The 10,593-nt window shown below is 40.2% G+C and overlaps 1 protein-coding gene across 1 annotated transcript in view; it reads left to right on the forward strand.

Moving 5' to 3' along the window:
- ncam1a (neural cell adhesion molecule 1a) overlaps nt 1-9,750 on the forward strand; it is a 77,494-nt gene extending 67,744 nt beyond the window's left edge. The window contains exons 20-23 of the mRNA XM_070917725.1: nt 2,037-2,244; nt 3,677-3,793; nt 4,484-4,945; nt 9,630-9,750. Coding sequence (XP_070773826.1) covers nt 2,037-2,244; nt 3,677-3,793; nt 4,484-4,945; nt 9,630-9,750 — 908 coding nt within the window. The remainder of the gene's footprint in view (nt 1-2,036; nt 2,245-3,676; nt 3,794-4,483; nt 4,946-9,629) is intronic.
- The last annotated feature ends 843 nt before the right edge of the window (nt 9,751-10,593 follow it).

The following is a 10,593-nucleotide window of genomic DNA, read 5'->3' on the forward strand; positions in this document are numbered from 1 at the left end:
AAGAAAAAAATATATATATAAATTAATTACTTACTGTGATGAACTAACCGAGATCACCGAAATATTGCATGTATTCTGTGTTTTTTCCTTAAAGCATCCTCAGCCGCTTGGTTGCATGGCAATTAAAAAAACATTTATTAGTCCCGGTCTGTAGAAATGTCATCAAATGGCAAAACGAATGACAAGAGCTAAGAAAGCCGTTGTTGAAATGCAAAGCTGCAAAGCCTGAGCTGCCTTGGACCTCCAAATCCTGTTTATTCCATCCTGTCTATAAACTGCATGTGCATTTGTTTATGTGGAATAATCTGTGGGAGAAAATAACCTGAATTTGCACTTTGCCCTCAAAATGGAATTATAAATGTGATGACTGCTTGCATATGTTGAGATAAACAGCTGCTCAGATAACCCTCTCTAACCTTTATGTTTCCTAACAAACAAGTTTCGGAGAAAAGTTTGAATGGGAACTTCATGAAAGCTGTTTGGTAACTCTCTTTGTAGAGTGTATAAGAGTTGTACTATAACTGGAGGCCTGAAAAAATCTGTATGAGTATAGTTTCCCTGTGATGTATTCCTTGCTGATAGATTGTAAATCCAATGTATGTGTATTCCAGTGGTCTCCCTCTGAAGCGAGTTAGCACAGAATATTAAAAACTGCAGGTGCCACTTGTATTATTGATTATGGGTTTTTGGTATTTTGACCGAAGGGCAAGAAATCTTGAAAATTGTGTATAATTTATGGATAATGATATGTAGTATTTACACTGTATTCATTTCTGCAGTATTTACACTGTATTCTGCTATGTTGCTCTTACCTGAGAAACTACCTGAGAGTTTCCTTCATGAAAGTTGTTCTTTGCCTCTTTTGTAGCAGAATGTCAGAGTTTCTAAACTTTTGAGATTAAATATAAATGGTGTTCAATTGTCAAAACACTGCCAAATAATAATTAATTATAATTAATAACCAAAACAGCAAGTAATCTTTGAAAAGCCTCTGACAAACAGCAGCAGTACCACCAGCAGGTCAAGTGTTTTTTCCTTTTTTCATCATTGAAATATCTCAACATCTACTACATTGATTGGCGCAAACTTTGCAATGTATCCTAACAATCCTGTCTCCTAGAAATTACATTTAGATGCTACTAATTTGCAAAAGCAAACCCTGACCACCTCCCTATGAATGCCAGGGGGTACAATAACATAGTGCTTTGTTTCCTGGAAAATACTTTCCCCTCCCTCAAAATGTAACTGGCAAAACAAATGAGTTGTATATGAGCACAATTTCTTGTAGACAGGGTTGATCCTAATGACTCTGAGGATCCCCTGGCCCAAACGTCTCGACAACTACTGGATGGATTGCCATGACATTTGGTACAGACATTCATAACCATGTTTTTCGTATCAGAAATGTTAATGGTCAAGTCATAAATGCCACAAAACATGTCACAAGCCTATCATGAAAGCCCTGTGACAAACAAAAGGGTTAGCACTGAAAGGTTACCACACGTAACCTAATATGATATTTGGTTTGTATATAGTGTATGTCACCCGCCTCTTATTAAAGAAACTAATATAGAACTATAGATGTTTTGTAGAACCAGTTTGTCCTCACATACTGATGTTTAGATGTGTGTGTTTTTTAATCTTTGGAAGTTCTGTGATTGTGTGTGAAATTGAACACCTCAAGTGTGTCGGCCATGATGATTTTCAGGAGTTAATATTAAGTTGCTATAATGAAAGAAGAGATTAAGGTTTTATTGTGTTTCCGCGTATTAGTTTCCTGGTGGCTTTGGCATGATTTGTCTCCAAATTCCCTCTGAAAGGAACGACACACTTGAGGTCTTGACAACTGAAACCTGAAGCAGTGTATTAAAAGCTTGACTGCATTCCTCATCATCTCTCTCCCTCTCTCTTTCTAACTTTCTTTCTATCCCCTCTCCTTCACGTCAAACCCTTTCCTCTCTCCTAATTCCTCTTCTCCCCCTGTCTTTCTTGCCTGTTGTGCCTGCGTATCCCCTCTCCCTGTCCTTACCCTTCAGATGCCATGGACGGTGGCTCAGGCCTGGGCACCGGAGCCATCGTAGGCATCCTCATTGTTGTCTTTTTCCTGCTGTTGGTGGGCGTGGACGTCACCTGCTACTTCCTCAACAAGTGTGGACTCCTCATGTGCATTGCTGTTAACTTCTGTGGGAAGGCCGGCCCGGGTGCTAAGAGCAAGGACATCGAGGAGGGCAAGGCGGCATTCACGTAAGCCAACGTCATCCTTGCCAGTTTATGACGCACTGTTTTCCATGGATTGTTTGAAGCTGCATTGTCAGTATTTTTATATAAACAATGGATCAAATGACTGTCTTTTAGCATCTTACAGCTCATTGTTTTGGCAGCTGTATTAAACAAAAGCTATAAAAACCTACTGTATGCTACCTGCCCGGCACTAAACAACAGGCAAAGTTAGTGACTAGCTGGTGAACATAGGAGTTGGTGGAGAACAAAGCAGAGCCAAAAAAATGGACATGCACGACTCATAATGAAGTCCAATGTTGCTCCTTTTCTTCTGGACGTGTAAACATGTTGTTTGCTAACATGTGTAACATCAAAATAATTTTATAATACAATGACTTTGTTGCTAAAAAGCATATTTCCCAAAATGTTGAACTAGAAAGAAAGGTTTATTTGTCACTGAGGAAAGAACTGTTAGCAGCCTTTTGAGGAAGGTTTCCACAACTCTCCATGTCAATATAAACCCCAGCAGTTTGATACTGCAGGCTGCGATACAGAAACATTTATCTGTGTCTACAGTTCAGTAAACTGAATTTACAACAGCTAAATGCTATTTCATTCAGACTACTTCAGACTACGTCCTGCCTTTCCCAGATTATACAATTTATTTAACTGTAATTGTTTAGTACAGGGATGTTTTGATTAGGTTTGATGGATAACCTCCAATTTAATTCCAATTGAACAATTCACAGATTGAAATTGGCATAGGTTGACTTTCTGCTGAAAACAGCATGCCACAATTAAAGTGCACAGAAAGTCTTGACAGTAAAATATCCAGAATTGTATTTAACAGATTACCATGATAAACATCACATCCAAATTCAGTTATTGCATGTTAACCTTTGGTTGATCAAAAATTCTGTTGAATATATTGAACTGTCTGTCATCACACCAGCTATGAAGTTCACAGCACAGTACAACAAATAAATATTTCAACTGAACAGCTGACATGAAACAGATTTATTGAGAATGAATCATGGTATGTTCAGAGTTGATATTTGGCAGCAACATGTCACTCCCAGCGAGGAAACGCTTTAAAGCTCAGCACAATCAGAGAGCAGTGTGATAATAACAGACAAGCCCCCAGAGGAAACCTACAATCAGAGCCTGCAGGCGGATGCAGGTGGAGGATGATCAAATGTTGGAATGAGAGAGTGTTTGACAGCTTAAAGGACTATACACCAGTGTTTTTGCATGTTTTAGCCCATTAACTACACATTTTGGTTTACATTGCTTTAAATAGACTTCCCTGGGGTGAGATGGACATTTGTTACCGAGGTAGATTTTGTCACTGTGTACGTGGGACATGCTCTTCAGTGATCTGCCCATGTTCAACAGATTAACAGCAAATAAAGTTAGTGTCTTGGCTTGCTAACAGTCTGTTGCCCTCTGACAACAGGAAAGATGAGTCTAAGGAGCCCATTGTGGAGGTGAGAACGGAGGAAGAAAACACCCCAAACCAAGAAGGAGGGGGTCCCACTGAGCCCAACGAGACCACGCCTTTGACAGAACCTGAGTGAGTATGGAACAGAACCACGTCCGCAGTTTAAGAGGGTATCCCAGATTTGAGCCTATCTAAAGGTTCAAGTGACATCCCTAATCCCTCACACAACTATGTGACTGAATAAAGAAACAAACAACTTATCACTTTCAATCATTTCTAATTATGTAGTTTAAGTAACACATTTTATAGTTGCCACTATACATTGTGATGGGTCTTTATAGAACCTTATAGTAACCCTATAGTTTCGAAAGATACCTGTTTTCATCTTTTCAAAGTTGAAGAGTGTCAAATCTAGCCCGAAGTGGAGCCGCCAAGCTACTAAACCCACCCAGACCAACAACAAACTCTGCTTTTTCTTGGTTCTTTGCTTTATTGTGAAAAGCATATTAGCATCCTGATCCTTAAACTCCTACATTCTTTCTATAGTTTATTGTTGTATTATTATTATTTTTGTTTACCCCTCCACAAATATTATGTTGCTAACATTTTGATTGTGTAGATTTTCTTTTTCACTGCAGCACAGTAGCACTCACTCTGCCTTGTTTATGCCCTGACCTGCACTCTCCCTCTACCCCTTTATTTCTCTCGTTGTCCTTTTTCTTTCTGTCCCTCACTTTTCTGGTGGCTCTATGCTTCCTCCCGTCTCCACTCCCCACTTCTCCCTCTCCCCCCTTGTTTGTCCTGCTCCTCCCAACCAAACAGGCCTGCTGCTGCAGACACCACCTCCACGGTGGTAAACATGCTCCCCTCCACTGCCACTAACTCAGTTGCTGAGAGCTTTAGCACGGCGCAGAGCAGTCCTGCTAGCGAGAGCACCACGCTAACCACCAGCGCCTCCAGCCCAACCAAAGCTGCCCCTGTCAAGTCCTCCCCCAAAAACAGCCCTGCTGCCCAGTCCAATTCACTTAAAGCTAACACCCAACCTGATGTTGGTCCCCTGGTCGACCTGAGCGACACCCCTAAAGTTCCCCCCTCATCCAACCCAACACCCCTTGTCTCAGAGCCAGTCAGCCCGCCCTCTGCTAATGCCGACGGGCCACAGAGCCAGCGTGACCCAGTCAAAGCCCCTGACAGCACCCAGAATAAGGACTCACAAGTAGACGGCCCGACCAAGGATGCGCCCAATGCCCTGTGCACAGACTCGACCACACCAGCCCGAAATGAGTATGAACACTGCCATATCCCCATTCCTCAACTTGTTGCTTCTGCTCTGGTCGCATCCCAATAGCCCACAAGTGTGCCATTTTTAAAGGAATGTTCCGCCCTGAAATGCAGACACAGCGGTTTTGGTGTCAGGTCTCAACATGCACAATTTTGCACCAGTCAGGTGTGTTGCCAGGAAGAATAGGCGACTTTTAGGTTTGATACTACTACAAGTGTTGTCTCTGAATCTTAGCCAAGTTAAAATTGTTATCTAGCTTCATCATTTTCTGAAAATCTCACAAGCTTTTGATTGATTTTATTAAGTTTGATTAACATAAATAAGACGCAGTCAATTTTTGGAAAAGGTGAAGGACAAAATGTGCAGCCACATGAAAGAAACTGACTTAACTGGCCTCGCATTGATTTCACACTAAAACTGATAAGCTTACCTGCACTCAACAACGGGGGGATAAAAGCCTCAGACAATCATGTAGCTGAGATCAGAAACGTTTTTCCATCTTCATTACATTCTGAGGGAGCTCAAAAAAGTGAGGTTAAAAATAACAGCAAAATGTGTCGGTCTCTTAGGCTTTCATCAGGGCTTCTATGCATCGCCGCCTTTCAGTAGATTTTGACAGTGTTGCCTGATCACCCCCTGACAACATGTTTGGTTGTGGACTTGGCACAAGTGTTCAATAGATACAATATATATCCTAGGAAAAGATACAGAGGCAGAAATATCAATGTCTCCACCAACAACATTGTCCCTGAATTAGATGCAGCCTGAAGCCATGTTGCAGACTGCAGAGGGAGCACAGATGTGACTGTAGACATGTCCCAGTTTTCAAAAGCCGCATGGCCAGCCAGTGATACTGTGTTTTTACGTACACCCGCCTTTTATTGGAGACATTTCTGTATTTTCTGGGGGTAAAAATGGAAACAAAAAAATGTATGTAGAAACAAATGAGGCTGCAAAATCAGGTACACCAAACAAAGATATTTGCAACACTTGTGCACTTGAACACCTCAGGTTGATGATTGTTGTGGGAGCATTTAAGGGTGGAATTTTCCTTTAAGAATAACAGATGTTCGCCATGCAGATAAATGGCACAGGAATACAATCCATTGGGATGCCACTAGTGCATGTCTGTCTTCATTCAACCACCACCTCCACCCTTCACCTGTTTGTTTGCTCACTTAATGGAGTCAACCTTTCTCTCACCATACAGCTTCTTTTATATTTCACTTGCGATCAAGCATTTGTTTTAGAACACACCTTGTTCACACTCCAGGTCTTCTATATTTACATGAGTACTAGCAGTACGTCCACTACTCTTATTAGCAGTAGCAGTTCTAGCATACATATATACGTATATGCAATGATTTTAATATAAATCCAGTTCATTAACATCTGTTAGTTGTTGCCATCAGTCCTGTCAATAGGATTGTACTCACCAAGTTAATTGCTAAAATAAGGGAACACGGTGACATTGATAAAAAAAAAAAAAAGAAGTCAAACAGGGCAAGAAACATAAGCAGTCACACGATCAACAAGGTTAGCCAAGATGAAGACAAAATTAAGGTGGATAGTAGAATTCACTCAAATTGTCTGTTGTAAACATCCAGAATTGTACAAAAGTCTACACACAGGAACAATATATCTAATATTATATTTCGATTTCATTTTCTTGTATGCATCTAGTCAGCATTGGTCCAAGCTCTTGCAGCAATGATAATTTTTATTTTTTTATGCTTCTTAAAAAAATTAAAAAGACGTTATTAAAGAAACTAATATAATATAATATAATATAATATAGACAAAGTTTTAAATTCACCCAATTTTGGTCAGACAACAATGGCAGGGAAGAACCATAATGTTTTTATTTGTTTACAGGACCAATGTTTCCGCTTGTTTATAGGGCCTCTAGATCTTGTGCGTATGAGCGAAAAGAAGAGATACAACGACCTCATCCTGTGGTCATGACTCAGATAATTCAAGATGCGGACTCAGTAGTCGTTTGGGGAAATGAATCAAAACTATTAAAATAAGCCTCAAGTTCTCATAATATGTCCATCCATGTAGTGTAGACAAAACAGTATCATCTGCCCCGTTACAATACGTTGATGCCACAGAATGCAATCTATAGCTGTAGTTAATGTATTCACAACAACCACATGGCTGCAAAAGATACAGCTAATGGAGCTTAGTTTGTCTTAGCTGTGAGGAAAAATAAGCTTTAAGTCCTGCTGCACAATAAAAATAAGAAAAGTAGGGATATGCTGTATCTTGTTGTGGGGTACTACAGAAGATACAGTCCCTCTCAGTTCTTCAGGGGTGAATGAGCTTGTTCAAGTACATTAAACACTTGTCACAAAGTGACATCCAGCAGCACCACTTCATTGTTCTGTGTCCTCTTCATTTAATGAAGGATAATAGATATCAAAGGCCAATTAAAGTGCCAATCTCAGAAAGACACCTCTGTCTTCGGTTTTGATTTTTGTAGAAAGCCCTTATTTCAGTGGTGCTATGAAGGGTTCATATTTTGCCCCTTGGAGTTTGCAGATGTTCCTGATTCCTGACACCCTGTGAGGATGATGAGAAGGCTGTGGCAGAAGATGAATTACAGAGGCTTACTGACAATCAGTCCTCTTTCTCTCTCTCCTTCATCTCGTGCTTTGCTCACTCAGATGGCCAGAAGAAGATGTCAGTGATGAAGTATGGGGGGTTGAGAGCTAGTTGGAAGCAGGGCTCTTGTCAACTCAACATCACCTTGATATAACCAAACTTGTCATCGAGGGGATTTCTCTTCATAACACTTTGACAGGACTGAAGCACAGCTACTCCACTGATCTATGGGGTGATCCTTCTTCAGCATCCCAACACTGAAATGTCTTGTCAGGCTTCTTGTGGATTTATTGGATTTCTGTGTGACGTACTCTTCCTCAGGACCCATTTTTCTCTCCTGAGTAGAAAAGACCACAACCTATAGACCCCTACATATCACACACATAAATATCTTTGGTGATGTTGCTACACACCATGAAACAATCTTTCAAAAGCAGGTTTCAAGAATTGCTCTTGATTATGTAAGATTATGTATATTTTAAAATGTTTCAAGAGAACAATAGTTAGAAGTATAATTAACCTCAGTGAAAGGGAATTAGTGGCCCCCGTGACATAGTTAAAGAAAGTGTCTCATGAAAGAGTTTTACAGAGCAACATTGTTGGCAACCTGTGAGCAGATTAGAGTATGTAAAATACCAAATTATTTTAACATGTCCAGGAGATATCAAGTGTAGACTGATGCTGAGTATGAGAGTATGATTTCAGCATGATGGCTGTATAGACTTGCTTACATTGAAATGTTATCAAGTTGACTAAACACTTTTGCTGGATTTCAGGGGCCGTGTGTAGTTGTGTACTGTCAGGATTATTGCCTTCATTGCACAACCTTAAAGATAGTGAAGGTGAACACAGATAAGTTTGGCACTGAATTTGAGGAAGCTGCAGTTAACTTCAGGTTATAATATATTTAAACTTTTGGGATTTTGATCGGTTAACTCCTATTTGTTTATCTATTTGCTTGCTTTTTTAGGATTAAAGGCAGGTGTTTTGGTTATGATAAAATACTTTGAATAAGCTTAGTTAGTGGATTTGGCAATGACCTACTTACTTTGATGCATACAACTGGCCTGGTTGAGTCTACATGGTTCAGTAGTTTTCACAAAAAACGTAAAAATAAAATCGAAATCTGTTGCCTGATCACACATACAAAGTATTTCTCAAGACAGGACTTAATCTAAAGGGCCGTAAAAGAATTAAGACCATAGATAGTACTGGGACATGCCATGAGATTTGCGGACAACATTCATAGGGGATAAATCTGTTTGTTTTCAAAGACCCCATGTTCTTTCTTTTAGCACAACATTCAGGTCAGACATTTATATGAAGGCTGTTTCAGTTTTATGTCTGTAAGGCTTGGATGTATTTATGGATCCTGTATATGGGGCAGTCCCTGGCCTAACTTTGTAAGGCGCAGAGAGAGCATGTATATGTGTCAGCAGGAAAGAGAAGTGTATTGATTAGAATTGCTATTTGAGAGCTGATTTAGAGGACAGAGAAAGAGATGATACAACAGTCAAGCACCACATTTTCAAAATGGAAGCCACAGCAGCACATTACTACAAATGTATTCCAACAAGGGTGCACATGCTAACACCAGAAAATGTTCGACTTAAGTGAAGTATGGCTTTAAAGTCTCTTTCCATTGTGTCTTGGCTCAGTCCAGACGGCGTGTAATCCTCTTGTGTATTGTAGTTTGTGTTGTAGGTTATGCCTCAGTCTTTCATTCCTTCATGCATTGTGCCTACTGTACCGGCCCTGTCTCATTCCACATCAGCATTCATTGTTCCTTGAAAATAGCTGTGACATCCATGTACTCTTATTTGATGTCTGGCTAGGATAGTGAGCTTTATCCCATTATGTGTGAAATGCATTCAGTTCCAGGAGGGAAAACAAATTCCCTCAAAGCATCTTGCATGTTTTCCCCCCATTTTTTTCCCTTCGTTCTTTGAGAAATGACACAAAAGGCAGCTCAGAGCAGACAGTTTAGCTGTGAGAGAGAGACTTAGTGTTTCACTGTTAACAGAATCTCCTCTCTTGTCTCTTTCTGGTTCTCTCTCGCTCCTGTGTTTGTCCCCATAGTGGTAAGACTGTGAAGGATGATAACACTAAAGGCGAGACGGAGGTGAAGAACGCCACAGCCGAGGTGAAGACAGTTCCCAACGAGGCTCCTCAGACGAACGGCAACGAAAGTAAAGCGTAATCTCCTCGTCCAAGAGCAGCGGGAAGAAGAGGGTGGTTGGGTGTGGGTTTTTAAGGTTAATGGGGGGGTGGGGGGGTGGGGGGGGGTCACAGTCACTGAAACCTCAAAGCAATGTCACACACCACCCCAACAAATCAGAAAAAGAGAACAAAAAGCAACAGAAAAGATTAAAAAAAAAGAAAAGAAATAAATCATGGGTCTCTTTCAACAGTGTCTTCTGACCAGGAAAATGTAAAGACCTCATGCACATGCCTTAGTTCCTTTTAAGTCAGTTTCTATTTGTTTATTTGTCACAGAAAAAAAGCAAAATTCATACCCGTAGTTCACCCTCTCTCTTGTGTGTAATATTAAATTGATCAACTGTTAAATACGGAAGAGAATCTAAACTATTTTCTAGATAACCATGGTTGGACTGTAGCTTTACTTCACAGATTACTGCCCTCATGATGTACACACATGTAAGACTGGTACATTACCAATACTACTCTTCTTTATGCAGTATGGTCATCATCGTGGTAATGGATTATGGGTCTTTTTTTCCTTTGTCGATATTTTGTTGTGTTTAAATAATGTGCAGACGTTACTGCCTATTTAGCTTTTTTAATGTGTTATTTCCAGGGCTAGAGATTAGAACATTAGCATGCCTGTTTTTGCAAAGTTACTGTATTTCTGTACATGTTGCTGTCATTTGGTTCCTCTTTAGATGTTTGGTTTTGTTTTTTTTCTTGAATGTTGTCTCCATACGGTTGTGGTCCCAAAATAATTTAGCCTAAGTTATGAGAAACGGAAGAAGACACCGGAGAAAGATTTTTCATGCTAATAAAGTCAAGGTTCAGGGGTTTC

Source organism: Enoplosus armatus, chromosome 13, assembly GCF_043641665.1.
Source record: "Enoplosus armatus isolate fEnoArm2 chromosome 13, fEnoArm2.hap1, whole genome shotgun sequence".
Classification (NCBI taxonomy): domain Eukaryota; kingdom Metazoa; phylum Chordata; class Actinopteri; order Centrarchiformes; family Enoplosidae; genus Enoplosus; species Enoplosus armatus.